The sequence below is a fragment of the Hyperolius riggenbachi genome, chromosome 9, assembly GCF_040937935.1.
Source record: "Hyperolius riggenbachi isolate aHypRig1 chromosome 9, aHypRig1.pri, whole genome shotgun sequence".
NCBI classification, from domain to species: domain Eukaryota; kingdom Metazoa; phylum Chordata; class Amphibia; order Anura; family Hyperoliidae; genus Hyperolius; species Hyperolius riggenbachi.
Genome location: NC_090654.1, coordinates 45,274,901 through 45,293,429, shown reverse-complemented (window position 1 = coordinate 45,293,429; position 18,529 = coordinate 45,274,901). Strand labels below are relative to the sequence as shown.

Below are 18,529 nucleotides of genomic sequence, written 5' to 3'. Positions count from 1 at the left end.
CTCCATGGCGTCTCTGCAGACCTCTGTTCATCCTTGAGAAACCTGAGGCTGGCCAGGACCTTAACTGGACATTTACTTTCAAAATCTAAAGCCTCATCTACACGCGTAGATGAGGCTCCGATCCGTCGGCTCGAGTAGCCGCTGGATCGCCTCTTCTGCGTCCCCGCTTGCCCGCCGGATTCGATACCCGCTCGTCCCCTCGACGCTTATCTTCCGCTCGATTCCCTGCCATTGTCCCCTCGCGGGGAACAAGCAGGGAATCGGCGGTGACCAGATCCGACCTGTCGGATCTTATCAATCGAGCCGCATCAGCGGCTCGATTGATAAGCCACATCGCTGCCTCATCTAAGGAAGAACTGGCCTATTAAAATTGCTTGCTAATGGCCAATGTGGATGGGACATGAAGGCTTAATCACAATGCTCTCGAGGGATGGTTTCCAGAAAGAGCTACAACGGAGTTCTCCCCTAAAAAATATGTAGAGTGGCAGCTGGAATCATGCACACCATGGCCAGGATACAATTTCATGGGGGTTGAGGGATTCCTCCCACAACCCTAAAGCAAACTGCTAGGTTAATTGGCTTTTATTGATTGTGCAGAAGACATTGCTTTGTGTAATCAAGCTAATAACCTGCCCAAGGAGCTCACAAGGCAGGACAATTAGTCACACAGCAAAAAACATAATAGTAGCTGGCTCACAAGGCCAGATTCATCATTTTTCGTCCTCTGGTCTAGGCGAACTGTCTTGTGGTATCTCTACCATGTGCAGCCCCCATGTTTAACATCCACATTCAGCAGCCCCCTCTTCTATGTGTAAAATCCATATACAACTGATTCTCATGTGTTGCTTGACATTTGCAGGCTCCCTATTCTACTTTACGCCTTCTCTTCCCTATCCAGAAAACCAGCCTTTCTAATATTTGCAGTTTACACACTACTCAGCATTCTAAATGTTTTTTTACAGAACAGGCAGTGAACTTTTGACCTGTCCTGAACTGTTCTCTGCAAAAGAAAAAAAACAATACAGTTAAGATAACAAGCTTCAGAACACAGAGCTCTCTGCGACTTCGAAAGTGGTGGAGCTCAATGGCAATTTGCATAGATGACAACTGGAGTTTCTTAACTCTTCCTGTACTGGAAACAACATTAGACTTATGTCTCTGCTCCTAATGCTTTTTTTCTTAGGATGTTTGAGAAATAGTAAAACTCAGTTAGCAGTAGTTGTTCCCTGACCTGCCCCATCCCTCCTGTGAAAACAATGCTATCTTAGGGATGTTCACAGGCAGAAACAGACGAAAGTAAAAGAAAAGCATGTGAATTGCAGTGAACGTCATTTTTAAAATGCAAGATGGCTGACCTCATGCCTCAGACAATACATTCTGCAGCTCTGGACTGCTAAGAAACACCGTTATTTACACAGCAGAGATCTCTAGAGGAGGCCGATTCAAGGAAAGTTTATTTCAGGATTGCTTGAAAACAAATCATTTTATCCAAGTTAGAAGTTGTTAGTTTTCCCAAAGCTCCACTAGGGGTCACCAGCTATTTTTGAACTAATAAATTCACACAATAGGGGAAAAAATAAATAAATTCAGTTCTCAGTGGATCCTGTGGAGCAAAAATTGGTGTCTTTCGTACATACGGTTCTAAGCCTATTTCTTACACCAAAGAAGATGGATTCATTTTTTTATTTTTGCAATAGCTCGCGATCTACTTATATTACAAATGTTATATTACACTAATTTCCAATCAATGTTCTAGTGTTCTTTTCATTGATCAAATACACTTCAAGCTGTTTGAACAATTAAACGTTATCAATATTGGGCTGTCTTCTGGTCGAGGATAAAAAAAGGCGATCAGAACTTTGACCAGACATAGTTCGAACTCTGGTGAGTGGCGACAATCTACCCAGAAGTCCTTTGTGATCATGTGATCAAACAGATTGCAATCGACTCAACGGCCTGCTCTAGAACTTACCCCTCCAGGTTTTTTATAACAGCAATGTGTGCTTCAAGTGCAGGTATTGAGAAGAATATTAACAAAAAAAAAAGAAGTGCAGATGGCCAATTTACAAGTAGAAAAGTAGAACATTTTACAAAGCAGTGTGGTCATTTTTAAAAGCAAAGATTTAATCTTCCTTATAAGGGTGACATGCTTAAAGGGAACCTGAAGTGAAAAGTATATGGAGGCTGCCATGTTTCTTTCCTTAAACAATATCAGTTGCCTTGCAGTCCTGCTGATTTATTTGGCTGCAATAGTGTCTTAATAGACACCAGAAACAAGCATGCAGCTAATCTTGTCAGATCTGACAGTAATGTCAGAAACATCTGATCTGCTGCATGCTTGTTCAGGGTCTATGGCTAAAAGTATTCCAGGATCAGCAAGATAGCCAGGCAACTGGTATTGCTTAAAAGGAAATAAATATGGCAGCCTCCATATCTCTCTTGCTTCAGGTTCCCTTTAAAGTGGATCTGAGAAACTTTTAATCATTGCATAATTATGTTCCTTTCATATAGTTTATAGGGCATTCCTCAAGCCAAATATTTTTTTTTTGTTTTAATACTCTAACTCGCTATAAACTAAACAAGCCTCGCCCATAGCTTCTTCAGAGAACCTTGGCACTGTAGCAAGGGCTTATGGGAGCTCAGTCTGGGCAGGAGGAGGAGAAGGTGGTTACTAGCCAGAGATTTCAGCGGCAGAAGAGAGGAGAGAGGGGGAGAGGGAGTGAATTTGTCACAGGCTGGAGATGCTATCATCTTTCCTGTGTGTAATGTGACAAACAGAACATGGCCGCTCTCATAGTATCACAGAAATAAATAATAATATACTGTTGAAACGGTTTGCAGCTAGATTTGCTGCATAAACTTTAGATAAGATATATAGACAAATTACTTGTTAGAGTTAGTTTTTCATCTCGGATCCGCTTTAAGTGCAGTTGCTTCTTAAAACAGGATCCAGATTTTTTGTTGTTGCATTTTAAGTTAAGCAACGCAAGTACAGTAAAGGTGGCCATACACATCAATTTTCTGATTAGATTTCTTGCAGATTTGAATCATCTGCTGGGAATGGTGTCCTCAAAATGTAAGATCGATCAATTTTTGACTAAAAATCTATTAAAAGTATTGATCAGACAGGATGGAAAATGTAAAACAATCAGGGGTTGGGCAAGAGCATTGGCAGATTGATGGCCTATAAAGCTTTGTATTGCATAGAACAGTGCAACTCTGTGAGTCGATTTGCAGTAGATTTTCTTGCTGCAATCTATTGGAAATTGATGCGCAGTGTATGGTAGGAATAGATTCCTTTTGAATAGATGATTTTCGGAAAGGAATCAAACGTTTTGGAACATTGGGTGGAAATCTATGAGTGTAGGGCCAGCTTTATAATTTTAATTGAAAATAAGTTTTGCTTTTTGTTTTTAAATCCTGGCCACAGCTCTCTTCAAAGTAACAAACACAAATCACTTTTGACTGAATATTTTATTTTAGGTACATTCTGAATATCAAATGGTCACACACTCCCGCGCTTCGATCGCAGCGATTCCAAGGTCTGTGCGGAGGAGAGGTGTTCGGATGAGTAGATGGATTCTTTTGGGGATACATCTGGATAAACTGTGGGGTGAGTGCGGTCTTCAAAGTAAAAGGATTTCAAATACAGAATGGTGCGACGGGCGGTTGTCTACACCCACCAGAGAAAGCTGTACATATGGAGAAAGGTGGGGGGGAGGGGGCTATGTCCCAAATCATAATACAAGCAAGGTGCATGGGTGCGTTAATCCCAGCGGCAGTGCAGAGCGCTGCACAGCCCCTCTACACGCCGCAAGGCGGGTTTCAAGACAAACCGGTGGGCGTTAACTTACGATAATACCAAAAAACTGAGTCATTACATTTCCTTCAAAAAGGAAAAAAAACAAAAAAAAAGGGCAAAAGAAAAAAAAGTCAAATTCAATGAAACAGCTATGTAAATCCTTTGTCAGCATGTAGTCCCATGTCACAAACTCACAAAATTAAAAAAAAAAAAAAAAAAAAAAGTTTAAAAAGAAAAAATGAAAACACGCTTTCATCTTTTTGTAGAGATGCACTAGTCAACATCTTCCATGTTGCTGTAAGAGGGGGCGGCCTCCGCAGAGTGGGGGTACAGGTCCGACACCGCTTCTGCTGCTCCTTGAGGGGAGTCCTCAGAACTCAAGTTAGGCCCGTAAGCCATGCTGCTGACACCCTAGAAACAAAACAGAAATTACGATTTTTATTTTCTTTTTTAAGAACCCTTAAAACAAACAACAACAAAAAAGACTAACAAATAAAAAAACAAACACTGTCTCATCTCACAACAGACACTAGAAATGGGTTCCTCAAGTGCATTTCCCCAAAAATATTTACATTTTTGCTCCAAAAGACGTATTAGGGCTTGTTTTCAGAAGAGGTCATAGGGCCCGTTTCCACTTGTGCGGTGCGAATCGCCGTGGTAAAAATTCGCATGCGGATGCGAATTTCGCATGCGGGTGTCTGCAAATTTTCATGCGAATTCGCATGAAAATTCGCATGAATGACGCTGTATGTGAATTTAACCATGGCAGTGCCGGTGTGCATTTCCATGAACATTTGCATACCAAAGCCGCAGGCGATTTCCCTATTAAATACATTAGCGGCGATTCGCATGCATTCCACACGCAGGCGCATTCTGAGGGCTCTGCCGTGCAGAAAAATCCTGCACAGAAAAACACTCAGGAAAACTGACAAGTGGAAACAGGCCCATCCACTTGTATTGGGTGTGCGAATCTGCATGCAGGAAACGCATTCAGATTCGCGATAGTGGAAACGGGCCCTTATTTTTCTATGAACAACGATCTACGGTACACATTTATTCTTGAATAAAACAAACATTCACTGCAATATAGTACAGTCATCACATTCTGGATCATAACTCAAAACCGTGAACTCCATCCTGAATTTCTTGTGATGATATTTCCTTGTATATCAACATCCCTGAACTGCATACATTTGAAATCGGCACCGGTAGACTTGGGCGCAGGATACAGCCGGTATATGGCTGATCCTGCTTCTGCACAAGTCCGGGCCGAGTTAATTACTATTCCCCCTCCAAACAAACACAGAATATTTATATCGCGCCTTTCTCCTGGCGGACTCAAAGCGCCAGAGCTGCAGCCACCAGGACGCGCTCTATAGGCAGTAGCAGTGTTAGGGAGTCTTACCCAAGGTCTCCTACTGAATAGGTGCTGGCTTACTTAACAGGCAGAGCCAAGATTCGAACCCTGGTCTCCTGCGTCAGAGGCAGAGCCCTTAACCAGTACACCATCCAGGCCTCCATGGATAGTGGAGAATGATAATTCGGCTTTCAGCTATTGCTGGAGGCCGAATTATTGTGTTTTGCTGCCTGAACTTGCCAACTTATGATTTTGGGTCTCATGGGGTCTTTTGAGTACAATTTTGTTGGTCTGCTTTCCTTGGGGAAGGGTCCATCTGTCCTGCTGCATTCTATTGTCAATTGATTTTTTACATATATATTTTAACTGCCTGGACACTATTTAAATTGACTTTAAGAACTGTAACTAAAGCTTATTTTTTGGGGGAGTAGGACTTATATTGCCAACCCACTCAAAAATCTGGGAAAAATATTTTCTGGGTAGGTTTTATCTTTGGGGAAACAGGGTACATAAACCCTATACCGTTCAGGGAATGGCAAAGCCCAGCATTTGTGCTCAAATCCTTAAGGTGCCCATTGATGTTTATGAATGCTTTTATATTTTTTTTTTTTTAAAGTTGCGCATTACAGTTTAAAAACAATTTTATAGTCCATCGTATGTAGGCATTTTTCCCATCCGCCTGGAGAATTTTTATTATCGAATTTTTCAAAAAATTTTCAAAAAAAAGTTGATGTATATGATTTTTTTTAACTCATTCTTGTTAAATCTTTTCTAGAAGCTTCCAACATTAATTTGTGATCGAATGTTTTTAAAGGACCACTATCGTGAAACAATTTTTAACATCCCCCACAGTAGTTACACCAAACATACAGATGATCCCGTGTCATGTATTTTAATTTCTAGTATAGTGCTTAAAAAAGAGGAACTCCAGTGAAAATAATGAAATAAAAAAAGTGCTTCATTTTTACAATAATTATGTATAAATGATTAGTCAGTGTTTGCTCATTGTAAAATCTTTTCTCTCCCAGATTCACATTCTGACATTTATTACATGGTGACATTGTTACTGTGGGCAGGTTATTTAGCTGTTTCTAGCTGTTAGACAGCTGTAAACAGCCATTTCCTGTCTGTGAACATTGTTACATTGTGGCAGTTTGCCAGGAGTACGGAGGTATTCAGAGCCTCTTGTAGGAGGGGTTTCAGCACAAAATCAGTCACACAGCGCCCCCTGATGGTCTGTTTGTGAAAATCATTCTATTTCTCATGTAAAAGGGGGTATCAGCTACTGATTGGGATAAAGTTCAATTCTTGGTTGGAGTTTCTCTTTAAACATTCACATGTCACTGTTTTCTATATATGTCAGTGCCTGCACTTGCACTGACGGACTTTTAATAGCTAAAATCCCTTCATAGGGGTAGCTGTGTCAGGTGATCTGTTATTTGCAACAGATGGTATAGCCCTTTTTCCCCTTGTCCCCCAACTGCCATAGCCCCGTAAAAGCTCAGGCGCCTATCCGCTATCCCACCGGCACAGACAGTAGAGAAAGGTCCCCACACTCTCCGTGTGTCCTGCAGGTATTCGGGGAGGCAGCTCTCAGCGCAGCACGGACACTGCTGTGTAACGACAAGCTGGAGCCGCTCTCCCCGTCCATTGACTCGCCGCTGCTCTGCCTGCTTGCAATGACGCGCAAGTAAAAATCAGGGGAATTTTTTTTTGGAAAGGGTCGTTTTTAATTTAAAACAAAAATTGTACTTTAGAATCATTCATAAAAATTGTACTATTGATGGGCACCTTTAAAGGAAACCAGAGACAAGTAAACTTAAAAGTTTTATACATACCTGGGGCTTCCTCTAGCCCCATCCGCACGGATCATTCCCACGCCACCGTCCTCGGTGTTCTCCAGCTCCGGTACCGGGTCCCGTAACTTCAGCCATAAGACTGCTTATTTTTTTACAATATAGACTGATAAAAGATTTAGCCAGTGTTTGTCCATTGTAAAATCTTTCCTCTCCCTGATTGCATTCTGAAATGGTGGTAATATCTTTAGGTGATCTGTACGGAATGTTCATTTACTGAAAGCACAGAGGGAGGTTTGGAGTGGCACACCTTACCGTATTGGGTGGGTGCAAAACCTTGGGTGCAAAGCAGACACCCTGCATAATCAGGAATTCTTCTCATGAGCAAAAAACGTTTTTATTCCTTCAAAATGTGTCAAAACACCATTGATTAACAATTGTTTTGGGGCCACGCAGGGTCCCCTTCCTCTGAAAAGTGCAAAAAAAAAAAAAAAAAAAAAAAAAAAAAAAAAAAAAAAAACCTGACTGGCTGATTACTGCAGATTTATTTCCTGTTGAGATGATAATTTCACGCTCGCATTCATCTATAAATTAATCTCATCTCTATAGTGTAAAGGGTCTAGCTAACATGGTGTGTCCCCACAAATACCAAATATTCTTCAAAAACAATTCTCCCAACATTCTGACTTTTTAAAAGCAACTTTATTCAGCTTAGACATTCCAAACAAAGGAACATTTAACTTTACAGAAGGAGTTGTTTAAATAAAGTTCTCATACAAAATATCTGCAAAGTATAAAATATCTGACAATTATTAAAGTTACAGAGGTTTTAAGTCATTGAGAAATGGAGCGCTTTAAGTAGTACAAAAATACACAAATAACTATTGCACAGATCTTAATGCCCGCGGGGATTAATGAGATTATTGCAAATGCTATTTAGCAACAATGCTGGGCCTTACGCACCATATAAATCCGTTAACCCTTCAAGGCTCTGGTCCAAAAGCATGATGGGTGTACGAAAAAAAAAAAAAAAAGCAGGTCATCTACTTAAGACAGAATGGCAACCATTCCACAGGAGTTGCAATGCTAAAGAGTAGCAATGGTCAAGGACATGCAATGGTCAATGACCTGCTTATTTTACAGCAATACAAACTTGATGCGAGGCACCCCACCCCCTAAAAAGTAACATACTTACTTAAGAAGAGGATCTTTCAGAGGATTCCCATGCCCGGCACTAAACGATACCCTCTTTTAGTTCACGGCTGTGCTCCCCTCCGTGCACGAGCACTTCCTGCTCCCCTCCGTGCACGAGCACTTCCTGCTCCCCTCCGTGCACGAGCACTTCCTGCTCCCCTCCGTGCACGAGCGCTGCCATACTGAACTAACAGGCATATAATTTCCTATGGGTTCACCCACACAAGTCTGAGTCCATTGCACCCAGGTCTCTCCACAAACTGGACATACATTTTTTTTTTTTTGACAGCGCATGCGTTGCCATAGAAAGGCAAAATACACTGCTGCAGACACGTCAACTGACCAACACAAGGGACAGCACATCCATACTACATACACTGCTGCTCTTGCACAGTGTGAGCTGTGCTTACTGGGTCCTATAGAGCCCCCCCTGGATCCTCTCCTAGTGCCCTTGGTGCAGCGCAGGATCCCCTGTTTGAATTCCCCACCGCGGGGGACTTTGTAAGTCTTCGTGAGCAGAGTACTCCCAAAGACAGGCAGGTCCATAGTCAAGCACGAGTGCGAAAGAGAGGGCACTCGCACGTGCGCAGTATGGAGCGGCCCGTCTTTTTCAGGAGCACTCAGGCTCCTGAAGACTTCCAAAGCCCCCTTCGGTGGCGGAGACAGCGGTATTTAACCAAATTGGTTGAATACTGCTATGGGGGAGCCAGCGCTGGAACGGAGACCATGAGAGGAGAGTGAAGGCTAATTAGGACCCAGAGCCTTCCCTCTCCTTTGGAATCGTTTTTGTTTTTTTTTAAAAGCCAGATACTTACCTGAGTATGCTGCACAGCGATCATATCAAAATGTGGCCAAAGAGTTGCACCATGCAGTAGTGTTTTGACCATACAGTGCAATGATATATGCCTCACTCCCACTGCAAACGCACACAAGCTGTATGTTACTGCGTCGGAACCTGCAGCTCACTGTGAAGGCCCCATAGGAATATCACTGCATTGTGTTGCAATTGCCCGTTGCTACACAACACAATGGTTTCTGTGTGAAAGGGCCCTATATAACTACATACACATGCTGGATCCAAAATCTACTGTGTGTACAGGTTAAGACATTGCTCCTTTGCAGGAGCACTGTCAAAACAGCGCTGGAGATTTGGGCGCAATCGGCGCCACCATAGGCTGTAATAGGAATTACGGATATAGTGGCACTCCGTAATGTCAGCGCCGTCAGAAGACTGAGCACAAATTACTATAAAAACACTAATTCAGCCGCCAGCAATAGTTGGAACCCAAATTACATCTTTACCCCACTATCCATGGCGACCTGGAGGGAGAATTGTAATTAACGCCCCCGGGACTTTTGCAGGAGCAGGGTGAGCCATATATCGGCTTTACCCTGCGCCCAAATCACCCAGCGGCTAAATCATATGTATGCCCTGAGCAGGATTGTGCACTGACCAGTGTGTGAGGTCATCAGATAACCCCGCCCCTTAGCTTTCTGAAACGCCACTCAGACATAACAGATGATTTTTTTTCTTTTTAAATATAGGTTTGGCTTACTTTAAAATATACTCCGATACAGTTTACAGGATTGTTTAAATTGTGGACACTAATTTTAAAGATCAGTTCGGATAAAAATAAAACATTGCAAATCCTTCAGATTTCAGTTTTGCAAGTTACAGTGCTTGCCACTCGAACCGGGCTTCAGTACCTAAATAAAACAATAATAATTCTGTTTTCAAAATCTAGTTGTATGACCTGACGAAGTCCCGCTGAAACTTATTGCATGCCATGGGAGGGGCTTCTCCGGCGATTGGCTCAGCATCAGAATGCTGTTCAGACTTCAAGAGCGGCCTGAAAATACAAGCCTGCAGCTCTGGAAGCCTGCCCCCGCAAGAGACAGCTGGTAGAGGGGCTCCTGGCCAAATACTTGATATATCTGACATCAGATTATCAAGAAGCGTTTCCACGAGACAAGGAGAGCCTACGTGCCTGGGGGTGGAGATGTAAATACGCTTGGGAACGCATAAAACCGATCCAGAGTACCGTAACACTCATGCCGTATTTGTCTTCCTAATATTCATAAAATACTTAGTGCATTCACAGGGGATTTCAGTGGATTACCGCACGGCAAATCCAAGTATTTAAAGAGAAGGAATGAGAAGATCAAAGTCAGCTTACTGCGTAAAACGATCAGAAAACGGGTGATTTTCACTTAAAGGGAACACTCCTCACTTTCCTGCACTTTACACAGAGTACGTTCACGCAACGCTGATCTTAACAGGCAGCACTCCCTTGATCACCCACGTTACCACAGCACATGGGGAAGAAGCAAAGGTGGCCATACATAAGCAATTTTACGGGCCAATCACCCACTCAATTCAATAACTATCGAATCAGATGAAAATCACCACCGCAACACGCCCCCCCCCCCCCCCCCCCCGATGGGTGATTTAGGCCAAAATCGGTCAAAAGCATCAATCGGACATGCTGGGAAATCTTAGTCAAAAGTATTTGATTCGGTGGGCGCTACTCCCGGCCTGCGGTATTGACAGACACATGGGGTGGTACTCAGGGGAGGCCAGGAATCGGGCCACCAGACCCGTGAAAATTTACAGAACCTTTTGCGAGGGTGATCGTGAAAACGGACTGGAAACGATTAAAAGTGATTTCCAGGATCTCATGGATGAGTAGATTTAAAAAAAAGTCCCATAAAAATCCTTGCAGTTAAAGCAAACCTAAAGAATATGAACTTATGAGCAGGGACAGCAAATGATTCCAAAATTGATACAAGATTATGCAAATGCAGCTTGAAAATATGTCCATTATTAAATGGATTCCTACTTTCCTTCCACTAGGACACAAGTAGTAACTGATTTGTGGTGAAGCAGTTGATATCTAAGTATTTATATAGCGCCGACATATTACGCAATGCTGTACAGAGTATATTTTGTCACCAACTGTCCCTCAGAGGAGCTCACAATCTAATCCCTACCATAGTCACATGTCTAGGTATGTATCATGTAGTGTATGTATTGCAGTCTAGGGTCAATTTAGGGGAAGCCAATTAACTTATCTGTATGTTTTTGGGATGTGGGATGAAACCAGAGTACCCTGAGGAAACCCACCCAGACACAGGGAAAACATACAAACTCCGTGCAGATAGTGACCTGGCTGGGATTCGAACCGGGGACCCAGCGCTGCAAGGCGAGAGTGCTAACCACTAAGCCACTGTGCGCCGTAGTTTGCAGCCTACCCTCCTCTGGTCCCACTCTACCAAACCCCCCCCTTCCCCTTCAGTCTTCACTCGCTTACCGGGCCAGAAACCATTTACATGGTATCATCCTGATTCAAAACTTCTTGCTTTCACTTATGGCTAAAACAGTACAATACTCTACTGTTAAAAATAAAAGAGAAGAGAAATTATTGATATTCGTCAAGTAATTTGTTCACATTGTTTGATCCACAATGAGCCTGGGGGTCATCATATTTACAACAGGCAGTCAAGAAAAAAAACTAGACTGCACCAACTGCCATTTATTTATAACCAACCCCCCCCCCCTAACATTGCGATAGGCTGAAAGGGTTATATATTTATGCACAGACTGGTTGCTTGGCAGTTGGACACAGTCGTTATTTCCCACAATACAACAAGGCTCACAGACAGGAAACTGTCAGGACCCTGGTCATGACATCACACTGTGGGAGGGGTTTTACTACAATATAATCAGCCATCCAGACCCCCTTGATGATCTATTCAAGAAAAGGAAAGGATTTTTCATGGGAGAGGGGGTATCAGCTACTGATTGGATTGAATTTAAATCGCTGCTTATAGTTTTAAGTGACAAGACTCTGTACAGCACTGTGGAAGATGTCACACTATATAAATACTAAATAATAATAACCAGTACGAGCAAAGAAAAAAATGTATAAAAGAAATAAATAAAGTGGATTCTGCATTTGAACTCCCAGTTTAGGATCAGGTGGTCCACAGGAATAGAGGTAGCCTGACCTGTTGCATCAGATCTGAATGAACCCGGCTGTTAGGATCGCAGTGACAACACCAGGGAAATGTGCAAGAATAGGATCTGCACAAACATTCTCCTAATACCCAAATATTACCTCCAGCATCGGGCAGAAAAACATTCCCCAGGAATTGAATCACAGCCTTGTTCCTTGCGGTTACTTCTCCTTCTTAGGGAGTCGGTAAGACATGTTGGCAGATTCCCAGGGAAAGCATATAAGCTGTAAACGCTATAGATGCCACGGCTGGAGACTGCCAATCAAGCGAGCTATAAATCCTGTCACGGCAAAATGGATGGAGAGGTGCGCCGGAGAAAGCGGTTAATACACTGTAGCCTCAGGCCCAGTATGACAGGACTTCTGTTCACAGCAGAAATGGGGCAAATAGGAGACTGCAGAGTATCTGTTACAGCAATAAATAATTCCAGACCAACTGCTAACAGCACAGCTCTGGAATAACAGTTCTTGGCCAACTTTCTGTCATTCTTCATTAATATTATGCCCCCCTCTGACTCCCACTAGGCCAACAACACTGAAAATGACCCCAAATACCTTCATTTAGATGGGAACTGCGGAGACCATGTAACTGTCCTTTCAGTAACACAATGCAATTGCTCCTGACCCAATAGGCAGAAGGATATGACATAGCCATTTCCTTTTAAACAATACCAAATGCCTGTTATCCTGCTGATCTTTCTGACTTCAGTAGTGTCCGAGTCACACAACTGCAACAAGCATGTGGTCTGACTATCGTCTAAGCGCCTGATCTGCATTCTTGTTCTGGGCCTATGGCTTAATAAGGAACTGTAGTGAAAACAATGAATAAAATTGCTTATTGTTTACAATATTCATTTATAGATTATTTAGGCAGTGTTTGCCCATTGTAAAATCTTTCCTCTGCCCGATTTACATTGTGACATTTATCACTGGGGCGGACAGCTTTTTTTCTGCCAGGTGATCTGTACGGAATGTTCGTTTACTGAGAGTTCTATGCACAGAGGGATATACTGCTTGCTTGGCAGTTGGAAAAGCTGTTATTTCCCACAATGCACCCAGGTTCACAGACAGGAAACTGTCAGGATCTTGGTCATGACATCACACTGTGGGAGGGATTTCACTACAATATCAGCCACACAGACCACCCTGAGGATCTATTCAAGAAAAGTAAAGATTTCTCAGGAAAGGGGGTATCAGCTACTGATTGAAAGATGGTTCAATCCAGGATTTAAGTTTCTCTTCAGAGTAGGTGGGAGGAGGTACCCACAATATTTTTGAACAGCTTGGAAGCAGTGTAAAATAAACAATCTTACCAATACCCAGGCGAGACAGGATAGTAAGAATTATTAATGTATTGGACACAAAGGATACCTGAAGTGACATGTGACATGATGAGATAGACATCTGTATGTACAGTGCCAAGCGCACAAATAACTATGCTATGTTCCTTTTTTTCTTTCTCTGCCTGAAAGAGTTAATCATCAGGTATGTAAGTGACAGTTCCTGTCTGAGTCAGGACTGGATCAGACTACAGTTTGACCCTCACTGATAAGAAATTACAACTATAAAACACTTTCCTAGCAGAAAATAGCTTCTGAGAGCAGGAGAGAGATAAAAAGGATCAACAGTTCATAGATTTTAGCTCTGGCATACTTAAATGAATGTGTCATTGAGCAAAAACAATAAAAAAACTTAAAAAGTAGATTTAAATCTAAAATAAAACTGGAATATCCTAAAAAGTCATTTTTAGGAGAAGAAGGTGTCCTCGGGGTGTCCTTTAAAGTGGACCTGAAATCAGAACTTCCTCTCTGCTCTAAATGATACGCAACAGCATAATAACCTATAAAGAAAAACATTTCTCTGTTACAGCTGATACAAATCCTGGAATAAATGTGCACTGTTTCTACTTCCTGCTTTGGAAGCAAACATATTAACATCCTGTGCTTTCAAATATGCTTATCTGCTGTGGCAGTCACTTGACACAGGGGAGAGATCAAATTACAACTTGTGATAAGACACAAATGCAGGGGAATTAGACAGGCTAAACTCTCTAAATACATAGAGGGTGCATGTCTCAGTTTTCCTTCTGTCCTGTGCAAGAGTTCAGGTCCACTTTAAGGATGTTTTGCTGGCCTTATCCGCTTCTTCCGGGAAAACAATACAGTGTCTAACTCGAGCATCTCTGACTTGGTGGCAGTATTAGAGGTACAGCATCAGCAGGACAGTCAGGAAACTGGCATTTCTTAATGGAAATCAACACGGTAGCCTCCGATGGGACACTTTACTAATGTTCTGCCCTAAGGACAGAAGGCCAGCAACTGGCACCTTCTACTCAAGAAGTGCCTTTCTTCAGATACTGGTGGCCAACGACATCGACAGGAAACCTATACACACTACAGATGTATAGCTAAGAGATGCAGGCAGTTAATGATCATATTGCCAAAACAGCTCTAAAGAGAAGTTCACTGTAACTCGCCCTTCTGGGGATTATGTTAAGGAAGGTCAGTGACTAAACTGCATTGTTTCACATATCTGTGCTGCCCAAGCTGTTTTTCAAGCCTCTGAGCCCAGCTTATAGTCACCAATGAGGGCTTTAAACACCCAGTTGTCATGCAAACTAAACAAAGCTCACCCATGATAACATGCTACCACGCAATCAAGAAGAATGGATCACTACTGCAGTGTTCTCCCCAGAATTTATTTCCAGCCGGGTGGCATGAAAAAGTATGGGGTGAGATGAGAGAATGCAGGGCCGGCGCTGCTCTGCACAACTCTGCTTACAGCAGAGGAGGAAGTGAGCCGATGACAGCCGGGTGCTCACCAAAACTAGCCGGGTGGAGCACCCAGCTAAAAGAGCCTGGGGAGAACACTGCACAGGGAGACTCTTTGCATAGAGTTGTGACCATGGCCTTTAACAGCACTACTCAGGTGCTGGAGAGACAAAACATGCATGGTTGGTGGACAGGGTTGGGACCCATTAAAAGTAGCCCATAGCCAAAGTTCAGGGTATACAATGGATAGGCATTGAGATCTGACCCAAACTTTGCATAGCTAAGAAAAAGACACATTATGGAGTCTGTCATTAACACTTGCTATCTGGAAAGAATAAGGCAGAACAATGGCAAAATTCTATACCGCAGACCATACAATCCAGCTAATAGTGGATCTCAGTTCAGGAAAGTCATTTAGACGTATGCACTTCTTTATTACAGGCCTCATTCACACTGGGAATCGCAAAACGCTAGCAAGCAAAAGCAAAGCGATTTTTCTTCGTACAGAAAAGCAATTTTGGAACAATTGCGTTTTTAGAACATTGAAAAGCAATCAATCCAAAATAGTTCAGAAATTTTGCATGTAGCGCTTTTGTGATTTCAGCAAATCGCTGGCTATCGCTACGTGTGAACACTGCCATACACATTACACTGCAGTAGCGCTTTTCAAAATGCTAGCGATCGCCAGCGATTCAAACAGCTGCTGAAATCAATAGTAAAACGTTCTAGTGTGAATGAGGCCACATACTGCACTTTACCTTACCTGGCTTAAAGGGAACCTAAAGTGAGAGGTATATGGAGGCTGACATTTTCTTTTCCTTTTAAACAATGCAGATTGCAGCCAAAGAGACGCCAGGTAATTGGTATTGTTTAGAAGGAAATAAATATGGCAGCCTCCATTTCGGTTCTCTTGAAGCTAGACGTAGCAGAGTCGATTAAGGGCTGATATGCCAAGCTGGGTGATCCTTATCCTATTTGAATTCCACTGGATAATGATCAATTGCTATGCCACATCATTGCACATTCATTCTTGATCTCAGCAGCAAGTTACTAAGTATCGGTCTAACTGCAAGTCAGTTGTACTGCTCAATGCAATTCTATGCTGCAAGTGATCTTCCAGTCACTTCCCCCCCAAACGCTCACACAAAACATGTTTCATTAGACTTTCGGTTAATAAACTGCATAGATCTGGTTGAAAGAGCATCGATCGTGGTTTCTGGCAGTTGTTTTAGAGACGTATTATAGAAAAAGAGTTGCATTGCTACTCCCACTCTTCTCTTACAACCCGAGCCAGCTGTGAGTCACTCTGCAAACACTAGCCAATCATATTAACGGAAACCCGTTTAGCCAATCATCTTTCATCGCTGGATGGCTACAATTAGCACATGTCTAGTTTACATTATATACAGCAGTACTGTACGCTGAAGGATTTTTGCTTTTAGCCAGAAATATACTTTTTCTGCTCCGCTATTCCCTGTTCTATGTAAAAATGCTGGTCCGCAGAACACCCCTGACTCTCCTTCAGTATTGTGTGCTATAAATCCAAAGCCTTTGTATCATCAATGCAATGATGTGAGAGTTCCTGAACAGACCAAGGCGAGTGAGGAAGAGTTCCTGAACAGACCAAGGCGAGTGAGGAAGAGTTCCTGAACAGACCAAGGCGAGTGAGGAAGAGTTCCTGAACCGACCAAGGCGAGTGAGGGAGAGTTCAGCTGTCTTCACAAGGGGGCTTTGCATACACAATCGAGGCAAGCTACGGTGAGAAGGACCTGCTCATTCAGAAACTATGGACACAATCGTTAGGCTTAGATGCCACACCACAGGACATGACAAATGAAAGGTTCTCAATTAAAGATCAAACATAAACAATTACATTTCATGATAGGCCATTTCATTTAAAGCATAACAAAACTGATGCAGAGAAGCCCGATTTCTCCAGAAGTGCAAATAGCTGCACATACGTTTATAAGTACAGTTACTTAAAAGTACCACTTTTCTTGCACACAAAGCTGGTTTATAACCTGGAGTTCACCTTAACAGTAAAACAGTGTTACTCCACCCGTTCCTGTTGTATCACATGGCAGGAGATGGCCAATCACTGGCATTGCACCTGGTTTATGGAAGTACTGGGGTGTGTCAGTGTTTGCTGGACAGGAGGCGAGGCAACGCTCTTACCATTATGGCAGTTATCAGTCAAACACCATAGTTACAGATTGCTCAGCAAGCTCATGGTGAACCAGAACTCCTAGGAGGGTGTAAGGGGCTACAAAGGACAACCACCTTACTAAAGAGCTATGCAAAACAGAAGTTTATTTGCATATTCAGCAGAGATGGATTGTGGGATACCTCATATGCTCACTCCAACCTGAATTTCTGTCAAGCACCATAACGGCATAAATCCCGCCTTGCCACATTACTGCCCAGACTGTGTGTGCCGTCTAATTGCATTGGCAGGGACTGCCCCATGACGCTATGCTGTAGCAACCCACTCTGGGTAAAACATGATTGAGGTCTGTAGCTCCATTTCCCATAAAGGAGGTCTCCAGGATACAAAATAACTGGACTTCAATTCATAATTACAGTTACTGTTTAAGCCTAAACACAAAATCTGCCATGGTACATTTCTGTGATTGCACTTAAAATGTTAAAGTGCAACTGCAATGAGAAAACATCTTTTACAAAAGTGTTCAAAATCTCCCCTTTTTTATTAAAGCGAACCCAAACTCTTGCACAGCACACAATGCAAACTCTTTAATGCACATATAGTTGCTGAAGAAATTCACTGCTCTGTGTTCTAGGTTTGTTTAGCCAGGTCAAAGTTGTCAAATTAGTTCTTAGCAGCTGTGCTTCGACTGCAGGAGCTCTGCCAAGGCAGCTCTCCCCATACAGTATTCGGAGGCTTAACCCTTTCCAGTGCTGTCTGCAAAGTGAAACCAAGTTAAAACTTCAGATTTTTTTTTTTTGATTTCCATAAATTGTAGTGAATAGTTTTCCATAACGAGTAGAGAGGTTTTAAGTTTAGTTCCACTTTAAGACAGCTGAACCGCAGCACATTCCATTGTTTGCATGCAGCAGGCAGCCCGGAAGCCACTTACCTGATCTGCTACCGGTTACAACCTTGAAAACCCACATTAATTGCTTAGAGTGGGTAACTACGTCATCCATCTGCTCTGTGCTCTCCTAGTACAGTATCACTGTATTCTGATGTGCTTTCTCCAGCCATTATTTAGTTCCTAAGGGCCCATTCACACTTAGAACCGCAGAACGCCGGCGATTACCGCCGGCGTTTTGCGGGAGTGATTTTCCCGCGATTAGCGCAGAAAAATCACTGGACACTGCGGCGGTTTTGGAGCGATCGCGATTAGCGTGCTATGCACGCTAATCACGATCGCAAATCGCGGAACGCTCGTCGCCGGCAAACCGCTGCATGCAGCGCGGTTGCGGTTATCGCTAACCGCAACCGCGGCAGTGAGAACACTGCCATTCGCTACATTGTGTAGCGGTTCTCGCAGAACCGCTAGCGGTTTGCCGTGAGCGGGAATCGTGCGATTCCCGCTCAAGTGTGAATGGGCCCTCAAGGTGCCCATACACTC

At 42.9% G+C, this 18,529-nt stretch overlaps 1 protein-coding gene across 1 annotated transcript in view; it reads right to left on the bottom strand.

Moving 5' to 3' along the window:
* Nucleotides 1-3,455: 3,455 nt before the first annotated feature.
* The window catches only part of USP19 (ubiquitin specific peptidase 19), a 157,312-nt gene continuing 142,238 nt past the window's right edge, over nucleotides 3,456-18,529 (bottom strand). The window contains exon 26 of the mRNA XM_068252646.1: nucleotides 3,456-4,213. Coding sequence (XP_068108747.1) covers nucleotides 4,076-4,213 — 138 coding nt within the window. The 3' untranslated portion in view covers nucleotides 3,456-4,075. The remainder of the gene's footprint in view (nucleotides 4,214-18,529) is intronic.